The sequence below is a fragment of the Oreochromis aureus genome, linkage group 14, assembly GCF_013358895.1.
Source record: "Oreochromis aureus strain Israel breed Guangdong linkage group 14, ZZ_aureus, whole genome shotgun sequence".
Taxonomy (NCBI): Eukaryota; Metazoa; Chordata; class Actinopteri; order Cichliformes; family Cichlidae; genus Oreochromis; species Oreochromis aureus.
Window position 1 is genome coordinate 7,194,014 of NC_052955.1, and position 20,117 is coordinate 7,214,130.

Consider the following 20,117-nt stretch of genomic DNA (forward strand, 5'->3'; position numbering starts at 1 on the left):
AGACAAATATCTATCATTAAAAAAATATTTATTTGATTTCTGTATGATCTTTTCTCCCTGACCATAACACCCACAACATTGTCTGACTGTAACAGGTGGGAGATTTAAGCCCAAACTTAAAGGTAGAAAGGTTGTGTGTTTCCCAAACAGAAACTGGGATCTTGAGGGGGGCCTGATAACTGAATGCTCTGCATCCCATTCTACTTTTGGAAACCACTATGAACAAAACAAATGTCTGCACTCTGATATTATACTGAGATCATATGCTGTTGGTATGCTGGGATTGTGTTAAGAATGGCATCTAGCATAAAAATCTGTCAAATCAAATATCTGGAGCTGTGGCAACTTGTGACTAGGGGAGCAGTTAAAAGTAACTTCATCTGTGTTGTTTGTGATAGAATGGTGCATGAAGATCCACGATGATGTTTGTGAGAAGAAGCATTTTACATTCAGTTATATATAAAAAGGGACCCAAAGAAGAGATGCTAATATGTGAAGCTATGATCTCTCTTTTTAATCTTTGTTTGCACTCTCTCTGTAACATTTTAGATCAACTGAAGGCTTTTCAGAAAGTTTTTAGGTCAGCCTGGTGACACTGAATTACAATAGTGCAACCTAAAGGTTACAAATAGATGAGTTTTAGAGCACTCTGAGAAATGATGAAACATTCTGTTAAAATCACATTAAAAATCACATTAAACGTAATTTAAAAAAAAAAAACTTCACACACAAAATAAACTGAGCAACAACAACACACACACACAGCTGCTGATGCTGCATTAATTAAGCCAGAATCAACAACCACACAGGAATCACTGAGAGTGTATAGAAGTTTAAACCGCTTAACATGACACCGAGGAGAGTCGAAGTAGCTTCATACAATTTTTGAACAGCAATAACATTCACAACCCAACTCACAACACAGCTGCAGTGTTTGCATGTGCATGAATATGAGGCGCAGAGAGCACGGATGGTAAACAGTATCAACAGAGACCATGTGGCTGCACCGGCCGCGTTGGAACCATCGCAGATAGATAAAATATTTAAATGTTAGAGAGGATTATTTTAGGAGGAGACCTCACAGCTCCTTGATTTGAAATGAAATCAGCTGATTCGTTGGATGGGGGCGGGTTCAAATACGGGTGGAAGCCATCTTGGACGTTTGCTTGACTCTGACGAGACTCGTTGGTAGTTAGCTAAAGATTGCTCACAAATACCGCATACGGCACCGGCTATTTCAATAGCTCAAGGTAAACGTCCTTATAATGAATCTCCTTCAATTCACGAATAGATCATTGCTTTAGGTTCAGCTGTTATTTCTTGTAGATAACACTAGGCTTTAGGGTTTATTACTTTACCGTCGCTAGCCTTGCTAGCTTGCTAGCAGACCTAGCATGGCAATCTCATTGCAGCTAAAGTTAATGCTGGTTGATGGCGGATAGCCAGTCAGTTTTGTTATTGGGCTGACATTTGAAATGGTCAGCTGAGTTAATCGTGTAACATTGACTGGAACAAATGTTTATGAATTCGGTATTGTGGTGTTGATTAACGTGAAAAGATGATTAAAATTAATGTACCAGAAAGTCATGTCTGTAACTAGCCTACTCCTCCTTCGAGGGTAGATTTTTTTTATTTTTATTAAACGAGTACACTAATCACCGTTGGACCATTAGTTAAAGTATGCATCCCGTAGAAATCACACGCAGCACATTCTTATCTAACTGTACACTTAATTTGCCAATGCTCTTTAATTTATCAAGGCCGCTTATTCATTGTTTGCGAAGCTAAATAACATTCGCTGTCAGCGCTGTGTCGGCTAACTTTTGACATTAGGCCAGCCGTCTAGTGTTTATGCTGTCCGCTAGCAAAATGGTGACTTTATAAGTCTCACCAAACCCGAGGACTGCATGCTGGGGAGCCATTATTCCACCGATGTTTCTATTTTTTGGTGGGTATGCCATTTCTAACGCTGTCTTGTGGATTTTAGGTTTGGACAGCCCCGAGGAAGGACACAGCGGCCCAGTTTAGCTAATCAAGATGGCTAGCTGAACAGTCGGCCAATGCTTGAACGCTAGCGAAGCCCTCTTGGAGTATTATTTTCCAGATAACGTTGACAAAATAAATCTATGCTAAGCCCTAATTTAATTTCCATGCATAGAAGTCTTATAAAAAACGAGAAGAGGAATTTGTTTCTGGACACTTGATGTCACAAAAGACATTGTTGAAGAGTAAAGGATTTAGTATTTACCTTTAGTTGATTAAGATTTAAAAAGGCGAGGGCAGTTTTTACGTTTTGAGTGGACTCACTTCATCTGGAAACTGTTAAAGGTTTCATTGCTATTGGAATAAAGTTGAGCCAAGTCAACATGAGCACCGCCAGGACGGAGAACCCAGTGATTCTGGGCTTGCCCAACCAGAATGGACAGCTTAGAGGCTCAGTGAAGCCTGCTGGAGCACCAGGTGGAGGTGGAGGAGGGCCGCAGCAGCAGCTTAACCAGATGAAAGGCACAATCAATAATGGAAACTCCCAGCCAGCCCCTACAACAAATGCTGTCATCAAGTAAGTTATTTAATACTAAAATTAAACAATTTTGACTTAACATTACAACTACTACTGTCAGTTAATTTTGATACTGCTTGTTAATAATAATTCTGGCCTCCACAGGCCTGGAGATGACTGGAAGAAAAATTTGAAATTGCCCCCAAAGGACATGAGGATGAAAACTTCGGTTGGTAACACAGTTCTCCTTTTGACCTGGAAGCTTATATATTCTATTATTCATTTATTTTTTGGGCCGTGAATAAAAAAAAAAAAAAATAAATTGAGTGCTGTTTAATAAACTCATTTTTATACAAGCCTACAATCACTGTTATATTAATATATGTATTCCACATAAGCTGTCAAAGTACTCTTCTTCATATACAATCATTCTGTGACAATTACAGGATGTGACTGCAACTAAAGGCAATGAGTTTGAAGATTATTGCCTAAAGAGGGAGCTGCTTATGGGAATCTTTGAGATGGGCTGGGAAAAGCCATCTCCAATCCAGGTATGTTAAGACGGCTTTGATTTGACGGCTGAACAGAAGGCATGTTTGTGCATAAGTGCATACTTTGACACTTACAGAATAGATTTGTCTGTCCTTTTATGCACTACAGTTCTTTGACATTGACACGTGATCAGTGTTAAATGTAGTCAACAGTTTTTAGTTGACTATTAAAGGTTTAATGTAACAGTTTAAATCTTCAAACCTGTGAAAATTGCTATGCCTGCAGTATGGCTCAGGAGCATTGTAGTACCTATTAGGTTGTTTAGGTAGTGCCTGTTAGGATGAGTCCTAATAACTCGGGTGAACCCTCTTGGACATACCATAATATTTCTTATTACTTAGTGGATGGACTGACACACAATGTTTGTACATTTGTTGTACCCAGGTTATGCATTTCAACTTTGATTTCATCAGTTATCTTTTATTTTATTTTATTTTTTTAATTAAGATTGGCTTGTTTGTTTTTTCTGTGGCATTTTTGCCTTTATTCGAAAGTGGAACAGTGAAGATGGTAAGGTAAGGAAAGTGGGGAGAGACTTGAACCCAGGCAGCTTCACTAAGCTATGTGACATGTGGTGCCCATCTCCTCAGTTGTCTTTATGCACTTTCATGAGTTTAACATCTTTAGTAGCTCGTTTGGCAAATTTGGTTTATTACACTTCATTTTTAAGCTTTAGAATCTCTCTGGGCTGCACAGAATAAGTTTCAGTTTCTCAGCACTTATCCATCAGAAGGAACGATGTAAACAAAGTATGCTAATGTGTGGTGGCCTCTTTCAGATAGGCAAACTGCAGGGTGGGTGGATGCGTGTATGGGCTGTTAGTAGACAAAGGAAATGGAACTTGAAAAATTAACATTTTACCTTCCACTCAGAAAATTTGTAATACATGTTTGCACTTGAATAAATTCATTAGGTGTGTGATGTGACTGAAGCAAAAAGTATTCTCTCTGTATTTATCTCTTTGTCTGCAGGAGGAGAGCATCCCCATTGCACTGTCAGGAAGAGATATTTTGGCCAGAGCCAAGAATGGCACGGGAAAGAGTGGAGCCTACCTCATTCCCTTACTTGAACGCATTGACCTGAAGAAGGACTGCATACAAGGTGAGAGAGCTCATTTTCAACCAGTTGTTTGTTTTTTTTTTGTAAATGTTGAATTTTAGCTTGCCTCATTTGAAAGTCATTAAGTGGGTTGTTAAAAAAGGGGGGGGGGAAATGAGATGGGGAAAATGAAATCTGTATGCCCTTGCTAAACCTCGACACATAATGAGCCTTTACTAATGATTAGGCCGAATCAGTGATACCAAAAAGCGACTACTGAAATTTAACTAGAAATGCAGAAGTCATCAACATTTACATATTTTCTTTCTAATGCCAACTATTACTTAGGATAACAGGAGAAACAAACTGTAGTTATATAAACAGTTGATATATTTTGACATTTGCTGTTCAGTGTTTCCAAAATAAAATGTCAACTATATATACACTCTGTAAATTCTGCACAACAGTGCTGCTGAAACAGCAACAGACTCACATTTTAATTAAAAACATTTTAAATTGCAAAACACATTGTGCTACACATGCGATTCCTAAATGTCAGCTTCTCTTCCAGAGTTTTCTGCTTCAAGAGCAGAAAATCAGATCCTCATCCAAATGCATTATTTTGCTCAAGGCTATGTTTCCTGTTATTGATGGTCTAGTCTGTTTTGCTCTATTTAACATGTAACTAAATTTTTTTTTTCTCTTTTTCTGAAGTCTGTTTTTGACTACGTTATGAATACAGTGTCTGATAAAGACATGTAAACATTTTTTTTTGTTGATTCATTGTTTCTTCATAAAAATGAAAGTGGTGGGACAAACTCTGACACAATGTAGCAGTAAAATTGTAGTTGATCCTACTCTTGATTACTTGCAAATGTTTAATAAAATGATAATAAATAAGTCTTCTCTTTTTCCAGCTTTGGTCATAGTGCCCACCAGAGAACTGGCTCTGCAAGTAAGCCAAATATGTATCCAGGTCAGCAAACACATGGGTGGTGTGAAGGTCATGGCAACCACAGGTGGAACCAATCTCCGTGATGACATCATGAGGCTTGATGAAACTGGTAACCTTTCATGCATAACATCAGTTATTACAGTCTTAAGTTTTACTGTATATCTTATATCTCTTATTTATTTACTTTTTTTTTTGTTGGTTTCAGTGTTATTATATGGAGGGTATTAGCCAGGAGCAAGATTTAGGAAAATTGGAAATTCGTCTAACAATACAACAGTTAGTGAAGACAATTGACTTGCATTAATGTAATGCGTCCCCCTCCCAGTAAACAACAAATCTTTAAGTGAGTTGTACTGGCAAATTTTACCAAACCAACTAAGACTAAAACTCGATCTGTATTTAAAAAAGAAAAAAATAATAAAAATTTGTTTGCAAATTTTAAGTTTAGTTTTTTTCATTTAACTAAGGTTTTTTTCCCCCTCCTCCCTCAGCTACTCTTCTTTTAAGTGTAGCTTTAGTCAGCGGTAAATACTCTTGGTGGGAGTCAACATGATTATTTCATACTGAAGTCTGTGTGCGTCAGTGCAATCTCCTGCATGGATTTCCTCATACAGTCTCAAATCAGGGGTGATCTGGATCGTCTGCTTTACTGTCTCTTTCAGTGAAGATTATTTTAGAAGATGTAAATTGAAATATTCCTGGATCTTTGGTACATCTCTATTTGAATCCTAAATGTAGGTATTGTATACTATATGATTGCTACCAAAGCTCATTTGATGGGAGTAAATGAAAATCCTCATCTATACTTAAAAAAAAAAAAAAAAAAAAGAGGGCATCAAAGGAAGGCATAAGAGATCTGCAAAGGAGAGAAGATGAAAATTAAGCCAGACTGTGCTTATCAAGTTTTTGCCTGATCTTATCTGTAGTCAATGGAGAAAAAAAAAAAAAAAGAAAAAAAAAATAGACCCCGTAAACAAACGCACACATTTCGCAGACAGTCAATGCTGATGCCTGAAATGTTAACTAATGAAAACACATGTACTGTTCTGATTACTGTCAAATGCATATTGATTTTTCGTTAAAGTTGTCAATATAGCATTTGTTGAACATTCCTCAGCGGCTGAATATCAGCAATATGATAATCATGATCATTTACCATCATTCCTCCACTGAAATGTGGACACTTAAATTGTGATAACGCTGCCATTCTCAGAAAATGCGGTAGACCTTTTTTAATTATTGTTACCTTTTGCTTTTTATTTTGCAGTACATGTGGTCATTGCCACACCTGGAAGGATTTTAGACCTCATCAAGAAAGGAGTGGCCAAAGTTGGTCAAGTGCAGATGATTGTTCTAGATGAAGTGAGTGAAGCTGTTTACTTTTATTAGACCTTTTTCTAAATAAGTGCATTTTGATCATTTGGGCAGTCAGGTGATGGAGCTAAATATCTTTTTCTCCCATCTCCTGTTCAAAAGGCTGACAAGCTCCTGTCTCAGGACTTTGTGGTCATGATGGAGGAGATCCTGGGCTTTTTGCCCAAGCAGAGGCAGATTTTGCTTTATTCTGCAACCTTCCCTCTCAGCGTGCAGAAGTTCATGGTACATTGTGTTTCCTTATTTATGAACTTGTGATTTCAAATAAGCTTAAAAATGTTACAACCTGCATTTCAACCTGTATATAATCATTTCTATGTATTATGTATTTTTGTAGAATTCACACTTGCAGAAACCCTATGAAATCAACCTAATGGAGGAGCTTACACTGAAGGGTGTGACTCAGTATTATGCTTATGTAACTGAAAGGCAAAAAGTCCATTGCCTCAACACCTTGTTTTCCAGGGTGAGTTTTGCCTCTCTGCACTTGTCAATAATAAAAAACTTAAAAGTCGGAACAGTGTAATGAACATGCAATTGTTTACTTATTTATTTTGCTGCTTTTATTTTTAGCTCCAGATCAACCAGTCCATAATCTTCTGCAACTCGTCTCAGAGAGTGGAACTCCTTGCCAAGAAGATCTCCCAGCTTGGTTATTCATGTTTCTACATTCATGCAAAGATGAGACAGGTCAGCTCAAAGTACTGCCCCAGAAGAGCTTGTTCACCAAAATGCACAATTGATTTTTGCAAGAACTGCTGTTCACTCCAACGTCCTGTTTATGGAGCGTTGGCACTGCCAGTCCCCAGACTCACTACATGATAAAAAATATAACCGTTACTGCACAAACAGATTTTCCACTGCTTTACTTGTCATTTGTTTTTGCAAGTTATGAATACCTGAGATGACAGCTTAGTTACTCAACATATGTGCTTATACCACACCTAACATGGTTTACATCAGTTGTGGATGAGTGTTATGAGAGTAAAAAGGCATGCATTATCTCTGTAATCTCTCTGTATGTAATGCAATGATGCCTTCAAGTGAATGAATGTGCTTCTAAATGCACTTTTTAAAATCCGTTTTCCAGGAACATCGTAACCGTGTATTCCACGACTTCAGAAATGGCCTGTGCCGGAATCTAGTCTGCACTGGTAGGTGTGTGTGTGTGTGTGTGTGTGTGTGTGTGTGTGTGTGTGGGGTAGGGGGTGTGTGTGTGTGTGTGTGGTGGGGGTGTGTGTGTGTGTGTGTGTGTGTGTGTGTGTGTGTGTACATCTGCCGCATTTTACCAGTAGGAGTTGAAAAAAATCGAGATAGGAGGGTGGTGGTTCTTCATCTTTGTTTGTAGTGACTGATTTGCAGAAGCCCATTTTCTTTAATGTTCTATCCTGCATGGTTTGATCTTTATTCCTTTTCCCCTCTAGACCTCTTCACAAGAGGAATTGACATTCAAGCTGTGAATGTTGTGATCAATTTTGATTTTCCTAAGCTGGGAGAAACGTACCTTCATCGCATCGGTAGATCTGGTAAGGGCCATGACTCGGGCTGTTGTCATCCTTTGTTTTGACTGTTTCACCCTTGTCTGTAATATAAATGCATTTTATGCAGCAAATAATGTTAAAGCAATTATTTAAGCTCTTGACTACTATAATTTCCAGGCCGCTTTGGACACCTGGGTCTAGCTATCAACCTCATCACATACGACGATCGCTTCAACCTGAAAGGGATTGAGGAACAGCTTGGAACAGAAATAAAGCCCATCCCTGGCATCATTGACAAGAGCCTATACGTGGCAGAGTACCACAGTGAGAGTGGCGAAGAAGTCAAGCCATGAGCCAGTGAGTACACAGATATGCGACCAGCTGGTTTATAGATGGTCGAAAGTTAATTTCTCCTGTGATTTAATCTTTTTCATCCTGCCGGTTCGAATAAGTTTTACAAACGAGCTGATAGCTATGAACTGTTGCAGAGCTAGTGCTTTGCTGCTTGGTATGCTGGATACTTCGGCACCTTGCTGACACAACTAAATGCAATTTAGCCATGATTACTGTCATTACCTGGACTGTGCTTTTCTTGCTGCTCTAAGTGAACATATATCCTGTGAGGAAGGTCTGTTACTTTTATTTTTGAAGATAGCAAAAGAAATCTGCAAAGGTGTTTCAATATAATATAGTGTATATTTGCAGTGTGAAAAATGGTGGGTATTCAAATCGTCAGTTGTGCTATGTCACTGCATAACGGCAGTGGACTCTTATGCAGAGTATCAGTGTGTCAGCCATAATCGCAGTCGAATTCTCTAAATACTAAAAAGGTACTTCAGTGCTTCCTTTATCACCTCCTTAGACAGCAGGGCAGATCATGTGAGTGAAGTGAGTGAAGTGCGGAAGTGCGTTTTCTGTTTGCTGCTGCTTCAACAGGCGGTTAAAGCCACATGTGAACTATGAACATTAATGTTGCTGTAATAAAGGCTTATCAAGCTGATACCATGTTTAATAAAAAAAAAAAAAAACCACACCAAGAAATTACATAAGTGCTATAAATCAATCATGAGCTGTAGCCATTGTTGCATTGCCAACATTTTAGGGTTTATGTTACGTTTTTTTCCCTTGGTCAGCTGGGATAAGTTGCATTGAACATTCAGATAGGAATATATTGGTTAGGAATGAGATGCATGTCTTAGTCCCAAGTTTATGTGCTGTTGTCTTAATTCCTTATAAATTCTGCTTCAAACCTTGCTATGATCTTATGGAGTTCCTGAGATCAAGGAAAAGTAGCTAGGAAAAAGGAGGAGGGTTTTTTTTTTTTTTGTTTGTTTGTTTGTTTTGTGTACAGTGTTTCCAGGTAACAGAAGATGAAATGTCTTTAACATCCTTAATATATCCTTGTAGAAGTTGGATATCTGCTAATGACACCTGAGCTGATACATTTACACAGGTAGTTTCCAGCAAATCTGTCTTGATTTTGATGATGATAATGTGTAGAATACAGTTTTTCTCTGGGGAAATGCTAACATTTGTAGTATTCTGAGTGGTGTTAGTGGGGGTTTTGTTGAACAGTCTGGTCTAATGTGATTTTTCTTTTTTCTTTTGTTTTCTAGAGACCGGTCCATCCTCCACTCCCCTCTGTATTCTCCTTCATCCCCCACATCTTTGGATTTTTTTTTTTTTTTTTTTAAATGTACAGTTGCTGTATGTCTTCCTTTTTTGGATGCCACCATTAGGAATGCGTGCTTTGATTGAATGTGTTTTTGGAAGAACTCATCTGCCTTTTTAAGGCTCTTTGCTGCACCACCACACCCTGAAGACATGGGCACCACGAGGAAAGAATGGGACCAAGTCAGAAACGTTATCAGTGCACATTGTGATGATTCATATCCACCACTGACACAAAGCCAGCACCAACAGAGCGATAGGACACCCTCCATTCTCCACTTTTAAGTTCGGAAGTTTTATCCAATTTATATCAAGTGCCTTAAACAGTTCAGCTCGTTCTAAAGTAATAACCCCTCATTATCGGTCATCTCTCTCCACTCCATGCCACATGTTTCTGTTCACCTAATTGAAAATTTGTTACACTAATTTAATGTCTGACAAAATAGGTGAATTCATGCCTGTCTTTGGTTGGGTCATCCATTCGCAGCGACTGGAGATGATTGGAGGCAGACTGGTCTGAATTATCTTTTTGCTGGCTAAGCTGAACTTGAGTCTGGCTGATAAATGAGGACAAACTTGGATTTCCATGGACAGAGATGCTGGATTTTTTGTTTTTTGTTTTTCCCTTTCTCCAAGATGCAGCCAGACTGTCAGTCATTGGTGAAAAAACTTGTGCTTCTGAGAGACCCAAACTCTTTCCTCTGTCTTCAGCATCAGAACACTAAAAATGAATAAGCAGCCTTGCAACACCATGAGACATGAGGATTCCTGTTTTGGTGGAGTTTATTTGGAGCGAATGCCTGACATGTATTTTTTTTTTTAATTTTTTCTCTCCCTCCTTTCTTCTTCTTTGGTCGGTCTTTTGTCGTCCTGTGTTTCACCTTCCTATGGATGGCCATACTTAATTCTGTGAGACGTGCAGCCGGCGTTTGGGGTGCACCTTACACTTTGTGTATATACCTTCATTTTAAGATTGTTTTAAACAAGTTGAAAAGGCTGCCTGACAAACTGAAAAGCCATCCGCCCCTTCCCTCTTGTTAGCACTGGAGATGGTTTCCCGAACTGCCAGTTTGTTTGATCTGCAATATTGGCCTGTGAATTTATTTATAATTTTAGAAATTGCAGAATTTATCAGAATCGAAAACATTTAAATGGCGTAGTTCATAAAATGTTTTTAGAGACAGTTATTGCTGAAAATCTTTTTAGCCCATCCATATTTGTTGGAATGTTTCTTCAAAGATGCGCTTAACTGTTTAAATTGTTGCCCTTGTTCTTTTGCTTCCAGTGTTAACAAGTGCGAGTCTTGACAGATGGCTTTCCGAAGCTTGTGCATTTGAGTAATGAATTCTTTGTCGCCAGCCTTGACTTGCGAAACTCTTGAAACACTCTTAAGATCTCTTATACTGAGTGCTGGTGTTGGAAAAGAAAATATTCTATTACTTACTACTCGCTGCAGTGCAGCTGAATTGGCAGATAATTTGTTTTGTGGCGACGGTGTTAGCTGTTACGTTGATTTATGCCCCATTTAAGCACAGCTACATTACTTCCTAATATTGAGGGACGGGCAGGAAGTCCCCCCCCCCCTTCTGCAGAACGTTGGCCGACTGCATCAAAACGAACCATCTGAAATCATCTAAAATGTAGCAGGAACAAATTCTGTGCTTTGCAAGTTGGCTGGCTTTTGTAAAACCAGCTAACAAAAGATACTTTAAAAACTAACATGCGCAAGTTGATCAGCACTTAAAACACAGATGGTTCATGCAGCTACACTTACTGCACTACTTTTTACACACTAGATGTCCACTTGGGAGTAAAGTGCATGCTAGTGCAGGGAGGGGGAATGAACAAGATGGGTTAGAAAATTACTTTTTGTCAGACTGCTTGTTTAAGACATAACTTGGGCATCCCAGCCTGCTGAGTTTATGGCTAATTTCTCTGCCCTATATTGCTTTATGTTTTGGGTTTTGGGGCTTTACCTCTGCATTTTATATGCAACGTTGACAACCTTAAATTTGCATTGAGGTCCTCTGATCACTTTGTTCAGCTGAAACCTTTCTGTAACTGAGGTGTTCCCTTTAATATGGCGAGATGCTCTCTTAACTGTTTTAACCAATGGGAAGTATTGCTCATTTAATTTCAGCTCATTTCAAAAGATAAGTGTAGCAGAGATGATTAGTTACCCGTGTATTTCTCATTGGTTAGACTCTGATCCCTGTTCTCACACTTGTGCTGTTGTCCCAGAAATACTTGCACATCTAAACTGATAATTAGGCTGTTTGTTTTTTGGGGGGTGGGGGGAATTTTTCTTGTTTAAAGTCAAAATTAAATTTGAGCATTAGTGGAGTCGACAGGGATCTGTTTGTGCAGGCACTTGGCAGCTGTCTGTTTCTTATCAGCCCACTGGCAGTAATTGACGCAGCAAAATGCTTTGAGGCTAAAATTGACGACCCTTCGAGGTTCAGCGTATGGCTGCCTTCATGTGGGAGCTAGCTTTACTGCCAGTGGCTGTCATGGAGAACCTTAACGACTGAGACAAGAGCATCTTTCCCCAGATTGGGCATCTAATTGGTTACTAAAATTGTCTCTTTCGTTAAGGTCTTTTTTTTTTTTTTTTTTTTTTAAATTTGGGAGGAGGTTGAATTGGTGCGCCTGCTGCCCTGATGCATAAGTTCATCCTCTTGATTGTTGTGACACATTAATAACACAGCTTTTGTGTACAATTTGGCCATCCCATCTCTCGACTGTCAAGAGAAAACGATAGGAGTCCTTTTTAGGATTTCTTTCTGAATTGATGCATCAGTAAAATATGTGGGGTGGGGCCTGTGGGTACTTCAGAAACAGGATATCTAAAGATCCAAAGTTTAGGTAATGGGTACGAAAAGGTTTGAAAGAGTTACCCCGCTTTTTTCTTTTCAAAATGAAATGTTCAATGGAGTACACTTTTCATTAAAAAGGCTCCAAATTTCAGTGAAATTCTTTATTTTGAATTTGGTTGCTTAATTGGCAGATTTTTCAGTGATGCAAGATGTCATGAATATTACTGGATTGGATTAAAAGTTGTGTTCAATAAAGCTCACTGAAATTTATTGTCTGAAGTCTGTTTTTTTTTCCTCCAAATATATTACAAATTCAACTTGGACACTGCTGCTCGCCTGACTAATGGGTGTTTCAAAGCTTGGCGCCACTAATGTAGCAGCTGTCCTCTTCAGATCTTGTGTCTTTATATAAACTTTGACCTGGAGGCATTTCTCTTATGACAGTACTCTTATAGCACTCTTGCTTGTACTTTGGCGTCACTTGACTTTACAGCTCAACATGTGCAACTTCAAAGCGTTTTGCTTCTTGTCTTTGGGTCTCTTCGCTAGTGTAAAGGGAGCTGTTCCTCCACCGTGTGACAGGTATGGATTATTTTAATATAAATATGAATATATGAGTGGTTTTTTTTTGTTTGTTTTTTTTTGTTTTGTTTTGGTTTGGTTTTTTTAAATACAAAAGTTCTGGTTTTTGTCTCATGTGTAAGGGGACAGGGAAGTCTCCATAATACTACAAGAGATTTGTCATTTCCTGGTCTAGGAAAAGAACTAGAGGAACCTTACGCCAATCCTAAATCTACAAATTTGATTTAAAATTACTGCAAAGATTTAAATCTAAACTACTGAAAGTGCGCCCTTTAACTGCTTGCTGCGTTTCATCTGGGCAGTGATGACATCACTACAGACTAGGGTTGCCAACTGTCCCGTTTTAGCCGAAGCATCCCCTATAATGAACAAATTAGTTTGTCCCTTAGTCAATGTAACGCTTAAGGTAGAATATTACCTGCAATGTTGCATACAGTCCATCTTTGCGCCCAGCCGGTTGTGCATTATCCTTCCGACACGCCAGAGTGTCGCTTATTTGATAGGTTGCCAACTTTTTAACTTACTACAGACGGCTGTTTGACAGGTTTCAGGTTTTTTGGGGGGTGTTTGCAACCATACTACTAAGCTGTAGGCCCACCTTTGCCCTCTCCATGATATATTTATATTTTATGGATTTACTGCTTCCCCACAGGACTTTAATAGCAACTGAGTGTATTGCTCTAATACAGACATGGCCTTCATGATACAGTTAATAATTTACACCCCTTTTATTTCAGTGAAATATACTGCACCGGGTCCATCTTGCACCAGGTCCAAGAAGCGAAACTCTTTGGCGATGATAAGCATTTTGTTGACATGAAGCTGAGGTCGGCTCCTGGTAAGTCGGTCTGTTTTTTAAAAAAAATTTTTAAAAAATTCAAGGCTCTGAATCATGTGCTTTCCTGTGTTGCTTCTCGCTCCCTGCAGATGATGTTTTGTCGGCCTTTCGCAACCTTTCAAGCAAATTTCCAAATACATCCATCCCGCCTGTGAAACTGCAGGAGTTTCTCAATACAAGCTTTGATCAACCAGGGACTGAGTTTGAATCATGGACTCCGCCAGACTGGCATGAGAAGTGAGATCCAGTGTTTAGCTTTGCTGCTCAGATTATGCCGTGTTTTTAACTGTACCCACATGACATGACTTGGATTTGCAGGCCAAACTTCCTGAGTGGGATAGCAGATGATAAACTACGCGAGTGGGCAGAAAAGATCCACGGTCTGTGGAAGTCTCTTGGCAGAAAGGTGATGAGTAGCAAACTAACACGACTTTAATATCCAACCAACCTTCCTCACAAATTTTATGCTTTTGTTTTATCCGTTTTTTTCAGTTTTTTCTTGAGTTTTAGGAAATATTGATGCACTATTTCCTCTAGTTTTGTTTTGCTGTTGGATCCACCTCTAACCTACGCTTCAGTCCAAACATTTTAAATTAAATATGATTTCCCATCCAGATCCATTCTGATGTTAAAGATCACCCAGAGCTCTACTCTCAGATTTACACCCCACATCCTGTTGTTGTGCCAGGGGGGCGCTTCAGGGAGCTCTACTACTGGTGAGTGAACAATGAAGCCTTTCACCAAGCTGTCTGGCAGCTGCGGTAGAGTATCACAAGGTCAGAGAGAGAGGAGATCACAGGAAGTCCCAGGCAGGGGTCTATGCTGATAGCCCACCTACGTGCCATACCCAGAAAGTGATGCGAGTCTCTGTGTCCAACAGGGACTCCTACTGGGTCATCAACGGGCTCCTGCTGTCAGAGATGACAGATACAGCCCATGGGATGATCCAAAACTTCCTCTACCTTGTCAACAGGTAAGCCTTTAAAACTTCTTTCATCATTTAGAGCACTTAAGAACATGTCCACCTCGCTGCAGGTAGTGTACCGTGCAAATTTTCAATAATAAGTCATTTAGTAACCCAAGTTGTGCACTTTGGAAATGGAGCTCTCAAGGGATATTCAAGATTTGTGGAATAAAAGAATTTTTTTCCCCTCCTTACCCTCCTACAGATATGGCTTTGTTCCAAATGGTGGGCGGATTTACTATGAAAGGCGCAGTCAGCCTCCATTCCTCACTCTAATGGTGGAGAGCTACTATCAAGCAACCAAGGATAAAGAGTTCCTCAGGTGATATTTAGCCCCAGCTGACGTCCTGCCAGACACATTATCATTCTTTAGCTGCCTTCTGCCTCTTTCAGCATATTAAACATCAGCACCTCCGTGCTCGTGCCTCTCTGTGCCTCCGGTGTTTTGTTGTTCCTACCATACTTAATTAGAATGTGACACTTTAAGTTTTGTGTTTAAGGATATTAAGCAATGTGAAAAGTATTGTGAATTAAAAAGCACCTCCTGCTGTCTTTACAATCGGTTTAGAGCGGCTTTACCAGTTCTGGAGGTGGAGTACCAATTCTGGATGCAGAACCGTTCTGTGGATCTAGCATTAAATGGGAAAGAGCATGTACTGAACCGGTATTATGTAGAGGTGGGCTTGCCCAGGTATGTTTAAAAGAAGTTTACTTGGTATAAATAACAAATGGATATTTACGTTGTGGGACTATAGTTCATGTCCTCACCTACAACAACCATGTCTGTCTTTCTAGGCCTGAATCTTATACGGATGATCTGGAATTAGCTGAGGGACTCACTGATGGTAATGGCCTATTAGTGTTCATGGGATATATTGCACTCTGATGGGCATTTTATTCCAGTTGAGAAAGTGGGAAAAGGGATAATATTATATTCCCAGAGATTCAAGGATCATCTGTGCAAAACAAATTTGCTCTGAAAGTACCTGAGTATCATGCTGTAATGAATATTTAATGTTAAAACCCATTCATTCACTGAAAAACTTTACCACACTTAAAAGAGAACCTGTTTGAAGGGAAAATACTGGAGCTATATATTTAAGACTAAGTTACTTTCTCCTCCTTAGAAAAGTGTTTTTTTTTTTGTTTTTTTTTTTTTTAATCGCCAAAGCTTCTGAAAAAAGTGCTAGAAAACAAACATGGCTCAACATGAGGCTGCATATTTAATGAATAAGTACCACAGTTTAGATGCTGATTTGTTGTGGCTCTACTGGTGTTTTTTTTTCTTTCCCTCAGGCAAGAAAGAGCAGCTGTGGATGGATCTGAATGCGGGTGCAGAGTCTGGTTGGGACTTTACTTCCCGCTGGTATACAGCTGATGGCGGCGACAATAGTGGCACCCTGAGAGACACGCGCACCAGTCAGATCCTGCCCGCTGACCTCAACGCTTTGCTGTGCCGCAACGAGAAAACTCTTGCGTCGTTTCATCGGCTGCTCGGTGAGCCTTTTTAACCTTGAAACTAACTTGGGCGTGTGCGTGGCTTTTAATTCCTAACTGGTGTTACATAACGGTGATGTGTTACTTCCTGACAGGTGATAGTGACTCAGCTGCAGTATACGACCAGGCTGCAGCGCGGAGGCTGGAGGCGATAGAGTCTGTGCTTTGGGATGCTGAGAGGGGAGCCTGGTTTGACTACAACCTGATGACACGCTCCAAAAACTTTGAGTTTTATCCCTCCAACCTGGGACCAATTTGGGCACAGTGTTATTCTCAGCCCGAGATGGGAGAGAAGGCGGTACAGTATCTGAAGGTTGGTTGATATTCTCCTGGAAGAATGGATCATTTTGCCTGTTTGGTTCATCAAAACTAGAAAAGATACACATTTACCTCAAATTAGTTTCCTCAAGAAAGTGCAACTCTTGAATAATTTTGTTGTTGCTGTTATCAAAGAACTGACATATAAAACCAGAAAGAGATGATCCCATCATGCCATTTAAAATATATTTATCCTACTACATTTGTAAAAATATCAACCAGATGTCCAACATGACTAGTCCCCCTCCTCTGATGGCAAACTGAGCATTTAAATACTCGGCTCATGAGCTTCTTGACAGTCGCTGAGGGAGCAGAAACATTTAGATTTTTAGCCATGAACTCTATTCTGAAGCCAGCTTCCAGCAGGATGTAACGTGCTTTTATAAATCATGCTCAGCCAAACCAGCAGATGGCACAAACGCACTACAGAGCTTTCATCTATGCACACTCTTGCTTTGTAATGTCTGTACAGGGGAGTGGAGCTCTCCAGTTTCCCAATGGAGTTCCAACATCACTGAGAGAGTCTGGGCAGCAGTGGGACTATCCTAATGCGTGGCCACCTCTGCAGCACATGCTTATCGATGGTAGGCACCATGAACTTCATCTGCCAACCCACAGTGACGATTCAGCACTTAACAGAACATCCTGTTCTATTGTCAGTGGGTAATTATTTCTTAAAATGAACAGCAAATTCTAAACATAGGCTCAGCTCTGCACAGTGGATTTCTAGAATACAGTTTCTAGGACTATTGATTATCTGTAACCGATAAAACATTCTCATCAGGTCTGCTCAGCGGCTCATCTGTAGCTTTGGATTATAAGCATCCTCAGCTGATTTAGGCAATTTTCAGTAAATAGTTGAACACATGGCAAAGGTGCGCCATCCAAATGGTCCAATTAGACCTAGAGGATGACCTTGGAAAGTGTGCAAACTGCAGTATAGGATGGCTTGGGGTTTTTTTTTCTGTTTTTTGGGGGGGCGGGGAGGAAGACACGTTGTGCTGAAAGTGGTTAAAAATGATTCATGTCATTAGAGTGGTGTCTGTGCTGTTAAAATCATCCATCAGTCTGAGTCATCCTTAGTTTTACCGTCTTCTTGCTCAAAGCCATAACCAATAACCTTCCATACCACACTGAAGTGAGATGGCTGAACTGAGAAGCCGAGCCGTCCTGACCCATGTCTGATTTATGATGGCGGTGTTTCTTTGTGAAGACTGAATATGGAAAAATTGAGATCTGTTGTTAAAATTACACCTATTTTTCTTAAGGACATTTTCATAATGTACTAGTATTTCTTAGACGAGGAGAAAAAATTGAGGTGTTTTTAAAAAAAAATTTTTTTATGACTTATTATGCAGCGGCTTTACTGATCTAGCCTCCTTGAGATCAAACGGTGTTGGTAATAGAAATAATAATGGCTGCTTGTAGCACGTTGACTAAATTCAGTGCAATAAACGTTTGGTTATAATTGAGTGTTTTTATGCACATCAGACACGGTGTGCAAAATGTCCTTCCTTTGGGTCTCTCTCTGTCATTCATATATGTATATATGTGCGTGTATATATGTCTTCATCACCTGAAATGCATGCTCGGCAGCATTGAAATCAGGCGTCTGATGGGACCAGTAAAGACAGCTGCACTACTGGGTCATATACCTTTCCTTGGTTTGTCTACTACTCCCTTTAATTGTTTGCATTACTGTTGAATTACCTCAGTGCATTAATTAAACAAAAACAAAGCCATGTATAACCAATCATCAAGGAGGATAATGGTATAAAAGTGACACTGTATTTTACTTTTCCCTGCTAATTCTAGTAAAAATCCCACCTGAGATGCAAACAATGTCCAAAAGATGGTACTAAAGTCAACACATCCCATGTGGCTTAATCAGAAAGAGGCTAATTTAGAAGTGAGGCCTGATTCATAGTATCTGAATATGCTGTTTACCTCCAGAATATTAGTGTGCATGTAAATGTAGCTATCGTTTAATTCCACATTAGCTGGCAACATAAAGATGAAACATAACAAACATTTAATATATTTATGCTTTGAGCAGCTTAAACAGTTTTTTAATTTTTTAAAAACCCTGTTGTACTTCCAGGTTTTTCCAAGCTACCTTCAGAGGATGCTAAAAAACTCGCATTCGATTTGGCCCAGCGCTGGATCAAGACAAACTGGCTGGCATACATTAAGTATGAAGCCATGTTTGAAAAGGTGAGTTTTTGAAGGCTTCAGCACTTCGGAGCTCATGTTGCAGTGTGATAACACAGCTGGCTCAGAATGTGCAATTTTCTTCCTCCTGACAGTACGATGTGAACGGAGATGGAAAACCTGGTGGTGGAGGAGAATATGAAGTTCAGGTATTTCCCTTTCATGTGTTGACAGTGTAAAACTAATGTGCTTATAGTCACGCAAGTCTTTCTAATTTCATGCAAAGCTCTGAAAATTCCTCTTCTCTCCTGTTTAACTTGAACACATTTACATGCTCATGCACACACTCTCACTCCTCTTCTTTGTAACATTGTTTTGATAGAAAATACTAAGAAATCCAATGGATGCATTTCCTGTATTTATTCTGTTGTAGTTTGCTGGTTTAGTGAACATATAAATACCCCTTATGCTGTGCTGTGTTGCCCTGTTCTGTAGCTGGGGTTTGGTTGGACCAATGGCGTGGCGCTGCAGCTCCTAAACCAATATGGGGCGACTCTCACCTCAGGAGGGAGACTGTCTGTTCTGGCCTCCTGCTGCCCCTGGTCATCTTAGCTAGGATCATGCTTCAGTGAGTCAGAGGTGTCAGAAGGACCCAAGTGAAGGTTGGATTTTTATTATTCCTGGTTTCACCCCTGCTACTGACAGACTTTAAACGCAAATTGACAATGAGACTTAAGTGCATATTACACGCCTTCTAGACATTTTACAATCCCGATAACTTGCAAGGAACCAGCTATGATTTATTGTAACTAAGGATTACATTGCTGAATATTTTAGTATTTAACCTCAGAGCTAAGTGATGCATGGTGTTATCAGAAGGCGCAGATCATTTCGGCATTTCTGGCCTCTCTCCAGCGATGCAGGCTGTTGCTCGCTGCTGCTTAGATTACAACATTAACTTGTCCTAGATATTGAACTGACATTACAAACGGCTTTTTCACCTAATTCAGTTATAAAGTTTATTGCTGTACTGTAGCTCAACTCCCACAGAGCCCCTTTATTTGCATGTAAACTGAAGTTGGAATGGAAATGAGTCCATGTGAGAAATAAAATGTGGTCTGCTTGCATTAAATATTTTTAAACCATCACAATGCTTTAATTCATTTTTTTACAAGTCACCCAATAAATGTTAGATGACAGTTTTAATATATGAAATTATAAATGCATGGTTGGGGGACTAAATGTTGTTTTTGTTTTGTTTTTTTAAATAGATGTATTATTAAAGTGTGGGGGAATACATTTTCCTACACATCTACCAGCTGTGCATTAGAAAATAACTGAATGTTAGAATGACCTTTGCTCCTTTTTGAATATGCACAG

General features: G+C 39.5%; 2 protein-coding genes across 3 annotated transcripts; both read left to right on the top strand.

Moving 5' to 3' along the window:
• Positions 1–1,011: 1,011 nt before the first annotated feature.
• ddx6 (DEAD (Asp-Glu-Ala-Asp) box helicase 6) lies at positions 1,012–12,657 on the top strand. Of its 2 annotated transcripts, XR_004200151.2 has the most exons (15): positions 1,012–1,250; positions 1,988–2,560; positions 2,666–2,729; positions 2,947–3,051; positions 4,024–4,153; positions 5,008–5,154; positions 6,313–6,407; positions 6,522–6,644; positions 6,757–6,885; positions 6,993–7,109; positions 7,510–7,573; positions 7,844–7,945; positions 8,078–8,257; positions 9,308–9,353; positions 9,517–12,657. XR_004200151.2 is itself a non-coding variant. In XM_031751228.2 (14 exons), exons 2-13 carry the CDS (start codon positions 2,367–2,369, stop codon positions 8,251–8,253), a joined length of 1,446 nt encoding a protein of 481 aa, XP_031607088.2. In that variant the 5' UTR covers positions 1,018–1,250; positions 1,988–2,366; the 3' UTR covers positions 8,254–8,257; positions 9,517–12,657. The 2 variants fall into 2 exon arrangements, 1 of the variants encoding a protein (XP_031607088.2); XM_031751228.2 differs by lacking the exon at positions 9,308–9,353 and having other exon boundaries at positions 1,018–1,250.
• Positions 12,658–12,786: 129 nt separating this feature from the next.
• Positions 12,787–19,882, top strand: treh (trehalase (brush-border membrane glycoprotein)). Its single transcript, XM_031751247.2, has 15 exons — positions 12,787–12,969; positions 13,707–13,807; positions 13,897–14,044; positions 14,126–14,213; positions 14,423–14,523; positions 14,688–14,780; positions 14,977–15,093; positions 15,340–15,462; positions 15,567–15,616; positions 16,068–16,268; positions 16,364–16,581; positions 17,059–17,170; positions 18,688–18,800; positions 18,893–18,946; positions 19,233–19,882. The coding sequence occupies exons 1-15, from the start codon at positions 12,887–12,889 to the stop codon at positions 19,347–19,349; spliced, it is 1,719 nt and encodes a 572-aa protein (XP_031607107.2). The 5' UTR covers positions 12,787–12,886; the 3' UTR covers positions 19,350–19,882.
• The last annotated feature ends 235 nt before the right edge of the window (positions 19,883–20,117 follow it).